Genomic DNA, 17845 nt, shown 5'->3' on the forward strand with positions numbered 1-17845 from the left:
GGGGAGTAACGGGAGCGTATCTATGTTTCCAGGGTTCTATGTTCCCCACTTAACCCTGCAAAAAAGGTTCTATGCTCCCCGCTTACACAAAAAAGGTTCTATGTTTCCTGGGTTCTATGTTTCCCGCTCAACCAAGCGGTTTTTGTGTAAGCGGGGAGCATAGAACCTTTTTTGCAGGGTTAAGTGGGGAACATAGAACCCGGGAAACATAGAGGTGGCCCCGGAGTTACTAGTTACATGTAGTTAAATCACAAAATAAATGTAATTATAATCAGTTACAGTTATTGGCCTGGCCTTAATCTGCAAAATGTCACTCAAATTAACCAGGAAGAGACAAAAAAGGACCACAAAGAAACGCAAAAAGACCAGAAAGAGATGCAAAGGAACTGCAGACAGACATAAAATTACAACAAAAACAGGAAAGACAACCCCAAAAAGATACAAAACAACCACAAGGGGACACAAAATGACCAAAAAAGACATAAAATTACCTTAAAGAAATCCAAACGATTACGGAACGGCACAAAACAACCACAAGGAGTCAAAGGGACAAAACCACAAAAGTTGCCAAAGCACCACAGAGTCTGTGTGTCTTGCTCCTGTGTAGGAGAGGTAGTGGGGCCCTTTGCATATTTGTGTATATATATATATATTACTTATTACATTTTCAACAGGGTAACTAGTGATCTGTAACAACACTGCCAAGATTCCACAACACTGCACATAAATACACCGTAAAGATGCAATTTTTAATTCACTTTTAAACAGTTACTTTCCACCTTGATCAGCTATTGCAGGAACACATTGTCATTTGTAAAGGTTAGTTTGATTGAATGCTTCTGTTAGCGGTTTAATATTTTGATGTATTTCACTGACGATCTGTATTTTGTTTTATTCCTGAAATGAGAAAAAACAGGAGCCAGCCCTTTATGGACTGCCATTAATTTATCTCGTAATCATTCTAATTGCTTTCTTTAAATGATAATCTATAAACCTAAGTAATGGACTGATGGCAGGTGGCTAAATGTTCATTTAGTGATTCACTGAGAAAATAAATAACAGGGGACAAGCCTGTGACAGGCGCATGAGAAATCATTTTTCAATAATCTGCCACGCATCATGGCAGGAGACGCTGGCGCTGACAGCACGGATGAAATATTTGCCTCTGTTCTTTGTTTTAATATGGGAGGAGACCGGCCCAGATGGAAACGATAGTGTTTCATATCGATGCATTTTGGACAGAAGACTCAAACACATGCAGAGCTAAGATTAAGGCCACGATGCTTTACACGGAGACAGCAAAGCCTTTTAGGTGAGACTGGGCTTTTATTCAGTACAGTAAGAGCACATTGTTTCCTGGAAACCAAACAATATCTGGTAAGTGAGCTATAGAAGAGTGAATCTCGATCCTTATCATATAAAAACGCTTTCTGGACCTAAATGGTTTGCTTTAGCTGCTCTCATCTGGCACATAATCCAAGTAGAAGACTAAGTAATCAGTCATCATTGTCCTATGTGACACTGGTATGTTGCTGATGAATGATACCTACCATTCTACTCGATTGTTGAGGGTTCTCAGTGAGGGAGCTGTGGGTTTTCTCATATATATATATATATATATATATATATAAATAAATAACTGTGTCCTGTGTTTCCACTGGGGCTGTGATGGGCTTTTTGAGAGGAAACTAGCAGCAACTGCCTCCCTGTTCCTGAGTGAAGGTGGCTGTGGGGAAAAGGGGGAGTGTAGAGCTGGAGATTTATGGCCTAGAGGGAGATTGATTAGTGCCGTCACTAGCCCTGATGTACGGTTGGCAGTCTCCCCCTCCCAACCCATCGCATTTCACACACACACATACACACATGCAACCATACGGTTCAACACACAGCTACACATACATCCAGACACCGCTCAGTCCCCCAGGCCTTTCCTGACAGTCCCCCAGAGCTGTTGCATGTTAAGTTGTAGCAGACAGACTGCTGTTTTCTCAGCATTACCATTTTTTTGCTGTCCATAGATAACGCCATCAATCACCACGTACACACTGCCCTGGAAGGAATGTGCCTGAGTGCTGCTACTTTCTGTGTGTGCCTGTGTGTTTGTTTTGAGGATGGTTTCATAGACAGGAGATGCGGTTGAATGGCTGTGTGGATGTGCTGTTTGAAGCTGCAGAGTGACTGGCCTGGACTGTGCTCTGAACCCATGTCAACCGTGCTGCCCCAGTGCAGGTGTGTGTTTATCATTCAGCACACAGAGCTGAGGGGCAGGCAGCTGTAGGCATTCTTCCCCAATTAAATCCTGGGTGAGAAACCTAGCCCATCTAGCCCAGAGCCAGCTCCTGCCGGCTTACCGGACACGGCCATGGAGCTTTGACCTCGAATCATCCTGCTTTACTGACTCAACGTTCCTCTCTTTCTCTTTTTCTTGCTCTTTTTCTGCTCCAGGTTGGCCGCAGAACTCCCCCGGCTGTAGTACTGTGCCCACCTCGCCATGCTGGCCTGTCTGCAGAGGAGGCAAAACCCTCCACCCCAGCACCCGGTGTGTGCCAGCAAGACCCTGGAGCTCCCGCAAGCCCTTGGACGGAAGTGTGAGTGAACAAAGTGACAGGGAGTGATGGAGGTCAGGGGTTCAGCTTGCCCAAAGCTAAGGAATGAGAGAGGCTTGTGTTTGTCGTTTGTAGTTAATCTGTCGGTCATGGTGAATGATGGAAACGGATAGTTAACCCCAACTGTGAATAAGTGAAGGAAAATAGACTTTCCGGTTTCTGTTGTTTGTCACTGTGTTCCCTCGCTACTCTGAGGAATTCTAAACAGTTTCATTCGCTCTGCACTTAGACCTTGGATTGCCATGTTGTTTGGCTACTCATTGTGAGGGGGGCCTGTTTAGCTGTGCTGATTGTGCAGTCGTGGCAACAGGGCTGAACAGACAGTGTTTAACGTGCCTCACTGGCCCTGGGTGACCCTGAGGGTCTGTAAACATTTACAGTGTCTGGCCCTGGCTGTGCCGGCCGCCTGTAAAGCATGACAGCTGCTCTGTTTGCTCCCCGAGCACCACCCTCTGTCCACTCACAAAATGGTGTAAAGGGACAGAGATGAGCCAGGACTGAAAACTGTTACAGAGCTGGCAAAACTAGTTCTAACCAGTTTGGGATTAGAGAGAGCTGCGGCAGTCAGGCATCTGGAAGGTGAATTTCTCCCTAATTTTGTTGAAGCTTTTGGATAAGCCTTTTACAGTGAGAGTCTGTTTTCTGATGAGGGGAAGAAAGGTCTTTCCTTCTTATTGAATGCTGCTAGAGCCTTTGGTGGCCTTTGTTTACATGGCAGGCCTACGAGCTACCTCAAGCCGATTAAAAGGACTGGCGGATGGAGAGCAGGGGAGCACTAACCTACCAGTTTTTACCTCAGCTTAGAGAGGCTTAGTGGGAATAGCAGGTTCTGTGCTTCTTCATCAGTGTGACATTGTATCAGGCCTGTAACCAGCCCAGTGAAAGGCGACGAAATAAAGCACTGCCTGCGTTCTTTCTCAGCTTCTCACTGGCCAATTAGCTACTTCTCAGCTCAACATCCTCTCACTCCAATTGCCTCCTACAGGGGAGACGAGAGTCACAAACAAGGTGACTGGGCGCTGCCTCCGTCCTCAAATCTGGAGTTGTTTTTTCACTGTTCTGTATGGATGTGTCATACGGAGCTGTATAGATGTGTGTGAAACAGAGACGGAGTGCAAGACATAAACAGAGCTCCAAGTGCATTTAGAAGGGGCAGCTCTTCAGCTGAGTGGGGTTCAACCGGGCTCACTAATTAGGTTTCAGAGAGAGGTGAAGTGAAAGGGAGGACAAAGAGGAACTGCGCAAAATAGAATTAGAGAAGGTAAAGATGGAGAGGAAGGGAGGGAAATAGAGGGAGTCCTCAACGGTCGTCTTAATCGATTCCCTCCTTCCAATTTCGCAGGATTAGCCCACTTCCTCTCAGGGTCCTTTATTGAGGAGCAGCCAGTGGGAGTCAGGACTCAAATCAATAGAGAAAAAGAACAGTTTCCAGTCTTCCCTTTGCCCTCCCTCTTACTGACCCTCTCTGTCTGACTCTCCCTCTCCCTCGCTTTCTCCACCTGTTAAACCCTTTGATTGAAAGACTACCACAGCGACTGACTTGAGGTTCATAATGAGGATGTTTGAACATAATAGCCTCCTTTCTGTCCTTGGAGGGGGAGGGGGGAGCAAGTGTTGGATTTCCACCACTGTGCAGCTCTTGGCCTCAATAAGGCAATTGTTCATCCAGGCCCAGAAGGGGTGCAGAAAGGCAGACAGTGGGTCTGGCTGCAGAAGTGGGCACACTCAGGTCACCACGCTGAGCAGGTCCCTGTGATTGATTGTTCATGGCCCAGTTTGTGCCAACGTGGAACGGGAGTTGTGGGTAAGGTGACCTGGGCTCTCAACAGGAGGCTGAATACCAGAATACACCCCTCAAAGAGACAGAGTGAGTGAGAGCACAGGAGGGGGATTACCTGGCAGCGAGGTAGAGGTGAGCTGTGTCATTTGCATCCGCTGTCCTACACAAAAGTAGTGCGTATGTGTGTGTGCGTGTGTGTGTGCATGTGTGTTTGAGGAGTGGGGTGGCAGAGCATTTTGGATGAGAGGGCGAGGAGGGTTTTAGCAAAAGCCCCTGCATGCAGATGCCGAGTGGCTGCACAGATCATTGATGCGACTCCCATTAAAAATCCCTCATACCCTCAATAAAAAAGGACTTAACTGGCTCTACCATCAGCTGGAAGCGTTCAGATCGGCTCGCCAGACAATCAATTTCCCCCAAGCGCACAGAGCTTAGCGGGAGAAACGGGAGGCGGAGAGCGGGATGTTTCCATTATCACAGCCCGCACTGTGTCTGGACTCGGGGGGGTTGGGTGAGGTACTGTAGAGCGGGGAGTGCAGGGGAGAGAAAGGAGGGAGTGGCAGAGGGAGATGGGGAAAGACAGACAAGTGGAGGAGAGAGAGAAGCAGAAAGGGAGACAGAGAAGCTGGCTTTTCAAAAAGCCATTGACCGCCTGCCCTTAAAAATATCATATTGGATTAGCCTCACAGAGGCGGCCTTTTGATATTTTTTTCTTTGGCCGTAGAATTAAAAGGAGTGCAGAGCATTACTTGAATTATAAATCATAGGCACTTGCTTTCACTGCGCCCAAATTCCGCGCATATGTGGCTGCACTCTCCAGCGCCAGCGCCTGTCATTTTTAATTAAATCCCCCCTTATGGGTGACATTTGTAGCTTGCCCCCTCCTCCGTCCTCCCCTCCACGTCTCTCTACCACTGCCCTAGATGGAGACATGAAAGGCAGAGACGGCAGTGGAGCCAGGGCCTCTCATCGTGTTGTGCCCCAGAGAGAGGGCACCCATCCAGACAGATGAGAGAGAAAGGCCCTGCAAGGGGAGAGGGGTGAATGGATGCCACTGACCCTGGCCACCCTCGGCCAGCAGCGACCTCCCTCGCTACCCATCCCTCTCCTTGATCATTGTCCTCCACTGTGGGTCTGAAGGTCCAGGGAGCAGGGGTGAGCATAACTGCTCCTGGAGAGGAGAGGGAGGTGCTCCAGTCCAGTGATGAGTAACACTGAGATGGCTGGACAGGAAGCCCAGCACCCCCCACTGCTAACCCACCTCCTCCCTGGCCCAGACAGCAATTACTCTGCCACATGTCAGCGAAAGAATAACAGGTCCAGAAATCCTCAATTGACTCCTTGATGGGGATTTTTCTGCCTGGCTATTTTCCAAAATGATATCTATTCAGATTTCAGGAGGTTTTTGTTTGTGTATTCATTACTTAGTGGTTACATTTGAGCCAGGCATGACATTTTATGAGAATGCCATTGTCACACTGGGTGTGCACGTTTGTGCTCTTTATCGAGGCCCGCTGTGGGTTCAGCCCTCGTTAACCACACAGCTCGCTGCCCCTCCCATATTTGTCCTATGATTGGATCAGTCTTTGGGTTAAACCTGGGTGTTACCTCGTGTCTCTAACCCCAGCAGGGCCTGGCTGCAACTCAATCACACACACACACACACACACACACACACACACACACACACACACACACACACACACGCACGCAAACACATAGTGAATCAGCATACTTTTGGTTGCATTGCAATGACTTATGTAACCCTAATTGAGACAGAAACTATTTCACATCATGATTAATGCAACTGTGGTAAAATCAAACTCAGAGAACCAGTTTTGTCCCCAGCTGAATGTCTCCACTTAACTAGCGTGAAGTTCAGAATCTGTTTCCTTGTAACAGAGATGTGCACACATGTACACACACATACACCTGCAGCAGAAACCCTCTGACACCACCCAGGAGGCCTGAGGTGCCAATCAGCCAGGTGTAGATGAGAAGTTCCCAGAAGGCCTGGTATCCCAGGTTCATGCGATGTCAGGCCAGGTTCAGCCCTCTTCCGGCTTGATCGACAGAGACAACCTGGCCATGTCACACACAGCCTCGGGACATGACATGGGGGTTCACCTGGGGATTGTAGTTTTCCTAATAGCCCTGTGCCTCTGCAGGCGGAGCTGCCAGAGCCATTAGTTTGCTTTGCTTTTAGCGGCTTCTCTTCCTAAGCCACAGCGCCAGTGAGAGGGAACATGCTCAGGTAATGACCTCCAGCCACCTCTCCTCCACTGTTGTCTAAGGCAGTGCGAGACATAACAGGCGAATTAGCTGGCCATATCAAATTGCATCGCGATTTTCCAACGGCTGTTATGTGAGGAAGAAAAAAAAAATGTGGGGAGCGTTTTCAGTTGAATATTTAAATGTGGTCATGAGCAGCAGCAGAAATAACAACCTTTCCCCTGATTGCCTCAGTACCCTGGAGGTGGAGGGCATAAAGTGGAACTGGGGGAAAAGGAATGGAGATGGAGCTCGGGAGCGAGAATCTGCATGCACTTGACCTTTTCCCACTGATTGAACTACCTCGTTCCTAACTCCCATTTGGAATTCCACAGAGTGCCCACGGAGACTGTCATTATTCCACAGTCTGCAGCAGGGAAGCAGAGGTCATGAGGTATTTTTCATAGTGAAAGGTGATTGACAGCTATCCATGGCCTGCGTCCTCCTGGGTGCCTACTTATGCAATCTCATTTTGGGGATCACTGGGTTTGCATAGCCACATGAAATATGTCATTCACACCTTCATCATGTCGCTATATTGCAAAATCCAGGGTATTAATAGAGTTTCACTTTATTTCATAGGGACAGCCCTGGGATATTGGTTGTACCAGTCTTACCTCATGCATACTACTCGCTCTTCTGTCATGTTGGCGTCTCAGCGCTGGCACACAGAGGATCATTTCCGGCTGGTGGCGTCCCACAGAGCCATGCCTTCCCTCTGCCCTCTGCCTTCTGCTGTGAACACGGGGGGTGAAGCAATCTTATTGCCTTGGGAGGTGAGCTCGAGGAAGAGGGGCTCTGCTTTAGTTTTGGTCACAGCAGGACTTGGGTTGAAAAACAGGTTCCTGGTTCCAAAGCCTCCGAGCTGGCATTTGGGCGTCCCAGGTGCAAGGCACCGACACCCTCTGTCTTCGCTTGCCAGAGAGTGGGGGTTGGTTGGGGGGATGTGAGCGAGGGTACAGAGAATGTCCGCAGTCCCTTGCTGTCCCACAGGAAATGACACACAGCCTGTGCCATCTCAGAGCTGAGCCCATCACAGGCTGACCATGAGAGGCGTTCAGGAGGTGTTGCACGCTCCTGGCACACTCCTAGTGTTTTTGAGTGGTCTCTTCAATACAAAACTCGGAATAAATGTGTTGTTTCGGGCCAACATTTTGACTTACAAAGTGTGTAAGAAGGAAGAAAGGTTTCATTACCTTTTTATTCAAGCCTTTACTCTATTTCTGTCCAGTCACTCCATCCAACTCATGAGGAGATTACGGCACATTTAAAAGTATGAATCAAAAATCAGCTGAACAAATACTGTATAAAGTTGTTTTGTCGTTTAATAAGTATGCAAAAAAGTCTTAAAAGAAAAGTCTTAAGGGCACATTCAGCAATATTAACTTCGCGGTCACACTGGGTTACACCCTCGCTTGCAGTTTAAGTAACATAAATTACATCTACCACAGCTGCATCTGTTAATTTTCAATTTAGTAACTTGGCCCACATGTTCTAACCTCTTGGCCATGACTGAAATTCACAGAAGGTAAATATTGATCAGTGTGTTGTTGCTGGTGGTCTCTAGTAAAGAGTGCCATTATGCTGGGAAAATTCCTATGAAGAGTTGAATTGAAACTAATGAGCCGGCGGCAGTGGATTTCTTTGGTCTGAACCAGTCATGAACTTGCACCAAATTTTAGTACCAACCCTGGCTGTGGTTTTTCAGTCCACTCTAATACTGCAAAGGGTTTGGCTAAGAAAGCATGGGAGTGCAAAGTGACCACAGCACAATGTTGAAATCATCGCGCCTGTGGGACATTTTACTACAGTTTCTGTGGTTTGCTTGTTGTCTGGCTCGTTCTCATGAAGGCCAACTTGACATGCCTTGGTTGCATCATCGTTTTTGGTTTAACAAATGCTGAATCACATTTGCTTGGTTATATTTTCAGAGGTAGGGTGTGTTTTTATTTTTTTCATTGCTGACCTCTGGCTGCCAGTTCTAACTCTAAACCATTTTTACTGGAGCTCCAGGCCTTTGAACAGATTTCCAACAACCACTTTTTGCTAACTCTAACCCTGGAGGAAGCCAGGCCTGTATCTGTCAGCTCCATCATGGAGCAGCAAGTGTCTACTTTGTAATGTTGTTTTTAGCTTTTTGATGTTGCTAGGCACTGAAATGTTATCGACGTACCAAGTAACATGAAAGGAAAAGCATTACTTGATGAGGGGATGAAAGCTCTGTCTGTTTTTATGTTTGACCACAGTGCAGGAGTCCAATAAATGAATAAAATGAGAGTATGTTAATTAAGAAACATTACAGATTTCAGCTTTAAGCAATACTTAAAATAAAACTCATTGCTTCCGTTAATTCCCTGCCTCCACAACTCCATTGACTTGAAAATCTTTTTTCATCTTACTGAAAATGCACCCATATATGTATCCCTTTTTCCTCTCCTCTCCTCTCCTCTCCTCTCCTCTCCTCTCCTCTCCTCTCCTCTCCTCTCTTCTCGTTGGCATGTGTACTGCAGCCGAGTGCCTTGTTGTCTGTGCAGTGTTAAATATTAATTGGGAATCAGTGGAGGACTTGTCTCCTAAATGATAGAACAGAAGGGCCCAGGCTTGCCTCAGGCAGCCTGCAGGCGCCTTTCTTCTTCCATTTACCTGCAGGCCTGCGCACCAGCACTTCCTCCAGTCTGACAGGCCTGCCCAGGCGCCTCCAGCCTCTCCTCATCTCTCCTTCTTACTCCCACTCTCTCCCTTTTTTCTTCCTTTTCTGCTCTCTGCACTGGTTCCTTTTCTTATCTCTGTATGCGCTTACAATCTCTACCTCTGGGGTCCCTTACTCCATACCTGTGTGTGTGTGTTTGTGTTGTTGCTTTGTCCATTTGAGTTTGTGCATGACTGTGAATGCTGCTTGCTCTTGGCTGTACATGTAGCCCTTTGAGAAAATAGTGTCACAGCATGGCATATTCTCCTAAAGACAGGACAGGGAGGGCCTGACATAAATCTTTCAGGTCAGGATTTTAGCTTGTTGTATTTCTTTCTTGGCTACGTGTCCTGTGTTGCTCCCTGCCTCATCACTGGATGGTTTAATCTCTGTTTCTTCTTTCTGATGTTTTCCCCCATAACTGGCCTCACAGTTTGTCTTTCTTTGTACTGTGAGCCAGCCTTTGTTCCTCTCTATCAGCCTTGTCATCTGGAGAGGTGTACAGAGACAAAACAACTGGCACCGTCTGCTTCTTGGTGAATTGGCTATGTCTAACTTGTGGATGACCCTTGTGGACCGAGTTAATTAAACTGCAGAGATTTGCTTTGGAAATCAAAACCAGTCTGACCTGTTGTTGTATTCTGACTCTGCACTGGAGCACCGCTTTCCACAGGTTCAGTGAGGGTCCACTGTGAAGTGGCAGGGCTGAATGTAAAATGGAAAAACCTAGAGAAGGAGGAGAGGGCAGCAGAGAGGCAGGGATGTAACTGGAGGAGAGTAGGGGGGTGGGGTTGACTTTGATGCCATAGGAATGAGTTCACAGGCCCATGAGCAGAGGCCTAATCGCACATGACAATATCGGCTGGTGTGCCAGTCGCAACGCATAACCACCCCGCTGCTTGTGCTGACTCGGGGTATTTGCTGATAAAGCTCTGCTTTCTAGACCATGCTGTATGCACAATGAGGGTGGCCCAGGCAGGCCCGAGGGCTGGCTCATCACAGGCAGCCCACAAACCGGGGGCTAGGTCCCCCCATCTATACAGAACCATGCTCTCCACTAAGCCCTTTGGCCAGACTTGATTATTAAACAGAGAGCAGTTTTGTGATGAATATAGTTATTTTTTCCATTTATAATCTATTATGTTGCCCATCCGGGCCCATAAATTATTGCAAATGGAAAGAGCCTGGCGAAAGTCGTGCCTGAAATGAGGTCGTGGCTGTGAGGGGTTCTGTTCACAGCGTGAAATATTCAGGGTTGATATTTTTCAATTGAAATGCTTTTTTTTTTTTTTGCTGTCATGGGAACAAACATTCTTTTTGTTTGGCCATTTTGTTTATGGAGTGCAGTGTGTAGTGTGAGGTAAACATGTTGCCCCAGTTTCTGTGTTTGTTTGGTGCACGGGTGTCCCACAAAAGGCCTGACATGGCTGCTGCTGGCCTGCATTCCTCTGTGGCTCAGAGAGGACATAAACTACCCACTGGTGTTGTTTTTGCCGGACAGTCAGCTCGGTCATCAGTTATTAACATTTGCAGTGATCTGCTTTGAATTAAACAGGAATCCGTTAGTGCTCTTTTAAGCACGCTGTCGGCTTGCGTTAAACATAACATAAAAAACTGTAAGATGTAAATATCTCTTTGTCTTTTCAGATGATATTTCTTCACAATGCTTAGTGATGATAGTGTTTTAAATCCCGAGAGAGGCAGGAGGTCTCCTCTGGTGATGCCAGTGGTGTTAATGGGGTAGGAATGCAGGACGAGTGCTTTCCCACGCTGTTAGTTTTCTTCTGCCGGGCGTGTTTGAGACGAGGCTCTGGGCTGGCTAGGCTCCGCTAATGCAGCCAGAGTGCAGACAAATGGAAAGTGACACTTGTGTGTGTAGAATGGTATTTGTGGTGACGCTTTGACTACAGATAATAAAGTGTTCGCCCTGAGGTGATTTCGCCCGGCAAGCACCCCAGATGAAACTCACTTACTCAGAGAGGAAGACTGAAGAGACAGAGAGGGGGATGAAGAGACAGAGAGGGGGATGTAGAGACAGAGCGGGGGGAGATGAAGCAAGAGAAGAGACAGAAGATATAAAGAGGGGGTGAAGAGGATGAAGAGGAGAGAGAGCAGCATCAAGAGACATATATAGAGGGGAATTTAACCTGGTTTTAATTCAGAATCACATTTATTCACCTGCTTTTTAGAAGTAGAAATAGTGAACATGTATGGAGCTTCTTTAGATTAATGCACTTGGACGATTGATGGTTATCGATGTTGTTACTGCTAAAGAGAAAGGATGTCAGGTTCAACTGGAGGGTAAAATGTTTAGATCAGCTGTTGTTAGCAGGATCTGCAAGTGTGTGTTTCTGCGTGTGTGTGTGTGTGTGTGTGTGTGTGTGTGTGTGTGTGTCTGCCAGGCCATGTGTACAGAAGAGTCCTTCAGGATCAATCAATTCTCAGTAATTTCCCCTACAGCTCATAAAAGCCAGGTCTGTCTGGAAGGAGCATGAGGTTGCCACATCAAACCAGCTAATTAATTTTCATGGCTGATTCAGGAACATCTGGCTTTGGAGATAAATTCTAACGAGAAAATGTAAACATGACCGTGTCCGGGTGGTATAATATTTCAGGTTTCTTGGGAGGAAACCTTTATAATAGAAACCTAATTAGCTGTTTTGATCGGACACATTGTCCATCATGTATGTGTGAAACTTTAAAATGGTTATAATATTGATAAACAAAGACGGATCTTGTTTTTCCTCTGCTCCTTCCTATGGTGTTATCTGTACCTGTGGACCTTATCTGTCTCAGTGTACTGTATTAATGCACACGTGGACTGCCTCACTGCAGGCTAACTAAATGACCTCATGCTGCAGTCTGTGGGAGGAGGATGCCCAAATTAGGCTCCCAATTTGGTATTTCTTCCATCTGCTTGTGCAGGAAATAGATAGATTAAATCTTAGATGAGATTGGTTTTAATGAAATGAAAGATTAGATTTGGGAGTTTTGTCCAAGTTTTTTTTTTTTTTTTTTTTTTAAATCTCTTTTAATGATTAAATCCATTTTTGACATTGTGCCATGTCTGCGTGCCTGTGAAGGATCAGTGTGCAGATTGCTTTAACATTCTCATTATCCTCTTTGCTATTTGTGAAACACGTTGGCAGGTTAAAAGCCCAATATGTGACTGCAGCATGGCACCCCCTGTTCAAAAATGTTGTCAAACTACTGATTTTATTTACACAGTGATTCATTCGATTCAATTATTTTCCCGTTATTTAGTGTCTGATATTTGATTCAAACGTAACACTGCGGAGCTGTGAAATGAGGTTTGTTTACTTTGCAAAATACAGATTTTTTTGTTTAAGGAGTTTAAATTGTTATTGATAAGTCAGCATCCTCACAAATAAATGCTGAGAATTTAAAGAGCAGACAGATAGGAGTTTGGTGAAGACCACATTTTCGTTTCCACTGTCTTACAATATGCATTTGTTTGATGATTATGATGACACAAGCAGCATTGAATTCAGACAGCTCTATCCTCTGAGAAATCATTGCAGTTTGATTTTTATCTTTGCAATTATAGATAGCAAAGGCCTGACAAATAATTGCCTTGATTTTTTTTCTCGCTGTGTTGTTGCACAGAAAATCAACCTTGAGATGAACAGAGGGAGATGAGTGTTCCTAAAAATGGCTTTCCTGATATCAAGCAAGCAGCAGGGTTCCCTTTCCCCTCACGTGCACTTGAATTGATTAGTACTCCGGCTGAGGGCATATTCAACATGTCTGCCCCCTGCAAGGCTGCTGTACCCTGTTGATCACTGGCTCATACATGTGCTTCCTCTGCTCCCTCTCTCCTCAGGAAGCTCCTGTGGGGCACTGAGGCTTTGATTGACTGGCGGCCGAGTCCACAGGACGCCTCTATTATTATCATCTCTACCTCGGCAGAGGGGTGGGGGGCTATGTCCAGGGGGTCTGGCCGACAGCCCCTGCTTTGTGTGCCCGATAGTCAATTAGAGGCAGCGCACTGCCGGAGACGAGTGAGATGCAGGGTTAATTGCAGAGGACCAAACAGCTGGCTCTATCAGGGCCCATTGTGTTTGCAGCAGTTGTCACGGCAATTGAGGCCTGGCTGTAATCGCTGACTAATCAGCCCTGTGCCAGATGACACCTCCATTAGCACAAGGCAGGTATTGTTCAGGACGCGAAGCTGCCTCTGGCTTCCCCCCGCCTGCCCGTCCTTTTACAACAAGCTAATGGAGGTGGGGAGAGGATGTCATAGACCCTGATCCTATCTGCTAAGAGCTAAACAATAGCCACAGGTCAAGGGTTCCTCCATGGAACAATGCTGTTGAAGCTGTCCTTTCTAGGCTGCAACAGATTTGACAGGGCAGACATTTTCCCAAGATGAGGGATTGAAGACTGTTTAAGCCATGAATTATTATTTGAATAACTCCATGACAATCAGGTCAAGGGCAAACTGCCCATTAGTGGTGGAATGTGATACAAAACTTGGGGCTAAAAAGAGACATCCTGCTGGCCCATGGCTCTAAAACACCAACCCTGTCTTCTTTGAGTTATGTTTGTATATTACTAAATGTTTTCATAACTATGTTGAGGTGACAGTGTAATCACTGCCCAGATTACCTTCAGAGACAATGTTTCTTTGAGTACATGAAACACACTTATGAATTATGTCAGTGGAATTGAATATTTGACTATTCGTTCCTCTTTTCCATTTAAAGTTTGACAGTCTGATCAGGGTTCAGAGGGGTGTTGAGGGTGACAGTGACATTCATGTGATATAGTAAACAAGCAAATTTAGGCCTCCAAGATCATGGGTGTTAACTATGTGAACAACCTATCCTAAATGTGCAACAACATTTTTTTGCTGACATCAATCAAAAGCCAGAGACTGTATCGTATTAAGTTGCCGTGAGCTGTGAATTTACCTCTTCTCAGCAGAAATCAGAAGATAACGTTATCTCAGAGTCTGACCGGGCAAAGCCTCTCTTCCTTCAGGCAGCTGTCTCCATCTCAGACTCACACTGGGTCTGTGTCTGCAGCTTCCTGTACCAAAGAGGAGCATGAAAACAAGGAGCACTTACTCTGCAGCTACTTCTGGGGACCAGAATGTCCCCAGAAATACACTGGGGATTCGATTAATGATTTGAATCTTCGACTTTCAGGGGGAGGCCCTAAAGACAACATTCAGTTATAATAATGGTTTATGGCAGACATACAAAGTGCAGGACTGCGACAACAGGATCCCGGGTTCGTGTCCAGACTTCTGTAAGCAGTTAGATTAATTGAGCAAAAACACTTTGGTAAAGGTTAGGGAGAGATCAGGATTTCAGTTAAAAGAAAAGATGTTAACGGAAAACGTAATTCACTCGGCATTTCCTCAGACGCGTTTGCTAATCCAAATTAGGAATTAGGTGTATATAGACGTAATTTCCAGGAGACAGGGCTGAAAAGGCACAAGGCATAATTAAAGAATCCCCACTTTCAATCCTGTGAGAATCGTTTGTGGGGTGCAATCCTCCCACAAAAAAATACAGTTGAAAAAGTGAGATCCAGCATGCATAGCTGCATGCAGGCTGATAGGACACATGATCAGTACAGCAGCTAATGTGCCCTCTTGGCTCACGCACATTTAACAGGCACTGTCCCTCTCAGGGGGGAAATGGCTCCCAGTGAACGTGGTTGATGTTGGACTGAAGCTGACCCCATGTTTTCTTTCATCTCCGCTCCTGTTGTTTGCCCTAACCTCATCACAGCCGGCTCTGTTTGTTTGGCCAAAGTTAATGTGTACTATGCACTCGTCGTTCTGTGAAAACTTAATTGCAGTTCAACCAAACGGTCCTCTCCCTTCATTTAAACAAGCACTTTTTCCCCACTGCTCACCAGTGTACATGGTCAGGGGGGATCAAAGCATGCAGTAAGTAGGGATATGGGCTCGCAGGAGTGAGTGAGGAAACGGCGAGCAGCTTTTTGATGTGTTGGAGCGTTTTCTTCACTAATAAGAAGAAACTTCTCCAACCTGCTCATAATTTTAGAACACTTGGAACACTAATAAATGGGAGCAAGGGCATTTCAGGCAGTTCTCTCAGACTTTTCCCTCTGCTTATTCATTTAAACCTCTAATTAAAATGCAAAGCATTCTCATGGTCCTCTGGATTTGGTGCTGCACTCTCGCACAGCCTCTGACTCCCTATCTCCTCTCCCTTTTTCTCCACTCCCCTGCTACCCCCCACCCCCATCCTCTCTTTCCACCTCACCTAACTCCCTGCTCTCATATTCTCTCTGTCTGCCTTTGCTTCTTGTGATCAACACAATTTGACCTCTCACTTGGAAGAAGTGCACAGAATTTAATGGATTTTTTACAGTCTAATCTAACCAGTTCCCTCTTTATTGCTGTTTTGTACCCAGTGGACCTCATCTTTACCAGCCCTCCACCACCTCCTCCACCCTCACACCAAGAAAATTAGTTCATCAGAATTCAAAATGTACTGCTGGCTAATTAAAGGAGTGTTAATTGAGTGTTCAGAATTGGGTACCCCTTTCACCAAACACACGCGCGCGCACTCACACACACACGCACACACGCACACACACACACACACACACACACACACACGTGAGTGCATACACACAAGCACACATGCAATCACAGTGACAGCACTGGATACACCAAGGACGTTGTGCTTGGGGAGTTTCATGCCAATCAAAATGGAGAGAAAGGAGAGTACCCATCCTCCAAGTGAAATGGGATTTCTAGATCATATCATGGCCTACTGCAGCTCAGTCCAGCTCTGTGCTGCCATGTTATCCTATCCCAGCTTTGCTATCTCTGTCTGACCGCTGGAGAGTGTAACACTGCACAGATAGCCTCTCTCACTACGTGCATCGTGCTAATGAGGGGTGGCATTTAGAGATGTGCTGCTCTGACACATGGGCATTGTGTGCCAGGCACTGGGTGATTAAGGACGAAGGTCAGCCCATTAATTGCCTCCCTGCCATCTCCGCTCCCTGGCGCGTGATCTCTCAGAACTAATGCATGTGTTTGCCTGAGCTTTTATCTCATCTCCAATGCAGTTCAATCATATGCTTGGTTTGTTTACATTCCTTTCATATGAAACTTTTTTTTCCTCCTGCTTATTGTTAAAGCAGTGCTAGCCCAGGTTTCCCTGTTCATTTACTATAAGCTGTTTCATGTGCTTGTGAGTGCACATAGTCTCCTGCTCACAGGAAGGGAAAAACCATATTCTTCCATCCCCAGGGAAATAATTAATCCTTACAAGGCTGTCGCATGTCGAAATGAAGCGAGTGTGAAGCATTTAGCCCAGGAGGCATTGCAGGCTGTCGCCCGCACAGGCACCTGTTGTTGTCCCTGCCCTACATTTCATGTGAGAGAGCTGAGCAGAGGATAACAACATGCTCCACTGATGGCAAATCAGACACACAACTGCAGATGTGCGTGTGTATGTTTTTGCCTTTTTTTCCCTGTTTTCATGCATTGTCTTTGCATGCACGACCACACTGGAGAGTGTGCACAGGTGCGGGAAACCCCCTACCTTATGAGAAGGTGAGGGCTCACACAAAGGAGGCAGTGCTGGCTGCCTCAGAGGGTGTTTATCAGCCAGCACCATCTGTACGCTGCTGCTCATAGCTATGATCTACTGCAGTCTAAACCAATAAGTCGCAGAGTGCCAGCCTAAAAAGAGACTCTCTCCTTTAACCTCCATGTCCTCACTTATAGACTTACTGTTCTGGAGGAGAGAGATGTGGGACCCTGCACACATCAAACACACAGAGTGTATCACAGTGTATGTATGAGAGTTAAATTACACCCTGGTTTGTGGCCATACTTACTGTAATCAACTTTGCTATAAAATTTATACCATGGAACTTTTTTATTGAGGAAGCTGGAATCAGAAGCATCCAGATGCTCATTTGCCTCCTCCTCCTCTTCTTCCTTTATGCCTGTGGGTTCTAATAACCGGAAGCCTTTGTGGAGCTGAGATGGGTTTTGTAGGCCTGAAAGGCCTCTAATCCCTGTGGCCTGTGAAGTGTGAAACCCTTTGATGCCAGGTTGGTGTGCCAAAGGCTCTGCCTATTGACAAACAAGGGCCAAGCTGGGAAAAGACGGAGCGAGAGGGCTTTCTCGTCTCTCTCAGAAGAAATGCAGGCTCAGGCATGGAAAATATGGACTCAGTCAGTGAGAAGGAATAGAATTAGCCACCCTTTAATGAATTTCCTGGCTGTTTTTATAGTTTTTTTCCTCATGTGGCAGTAATTAGGTGGAATGATGGGCATATTGCAGCTGGGGGCTTGTAGGGGCGGCAGGCCACAGGCCCTTGATATGCCTGAAAGCCAAGTATCTTTCCTCATTTAGACCATGTGATGATCAAAGATGGGGTTTTTTTGCCCTCATGTAAAGAAGATCAGAAAAAAATGCTGCTATTCCATTTGCATGTGGACCAGCAATGTGCTTTGAAATGAGCATGTTTTTAT

The 17845-nt window shown here is 46.2% G+C and overlaps 1 protein-coding gene across 1 annotated transcript in view; it reads left to right on the forward strand.

The window, feature by feature from the left end:
• The window catches only part of fam222aa (family with sequence similarity 222 member Aa), a 53562-nt gene that overhangs the window by 26572 nt on the left and 9145 nt on the right, over positions 1-17845 (forward strand). Inside the window, exon 2 of the mRNA XM_049579182.1 lies at positions 2446-2588. Coding sequence (XP_049435139.1) covers positions 2492-2588 — 97 coding nt within the window. The 5' untranslated portion in view covers positions 2446-2491. The remainder of the gene's footprint in view (positions 1-2445; positions 2589-17845) is intronic.

This window comes from Epinephelus fuscoguttatus, linkage group LG6 (genome assembly GCF_011397635.1).
Source record: "Epinephelus fuscoguttatus linkage group LG6, E.fuscoguttatus.final_Chr_v1".
Taxonomy (NCBI): domain Eukaryota; kingdom Metazoa; phylum Chordata; class Actinopteri; order Perciformes; family Serranidae; genus Epinephelus; species Epinephelus fuscoguttatus.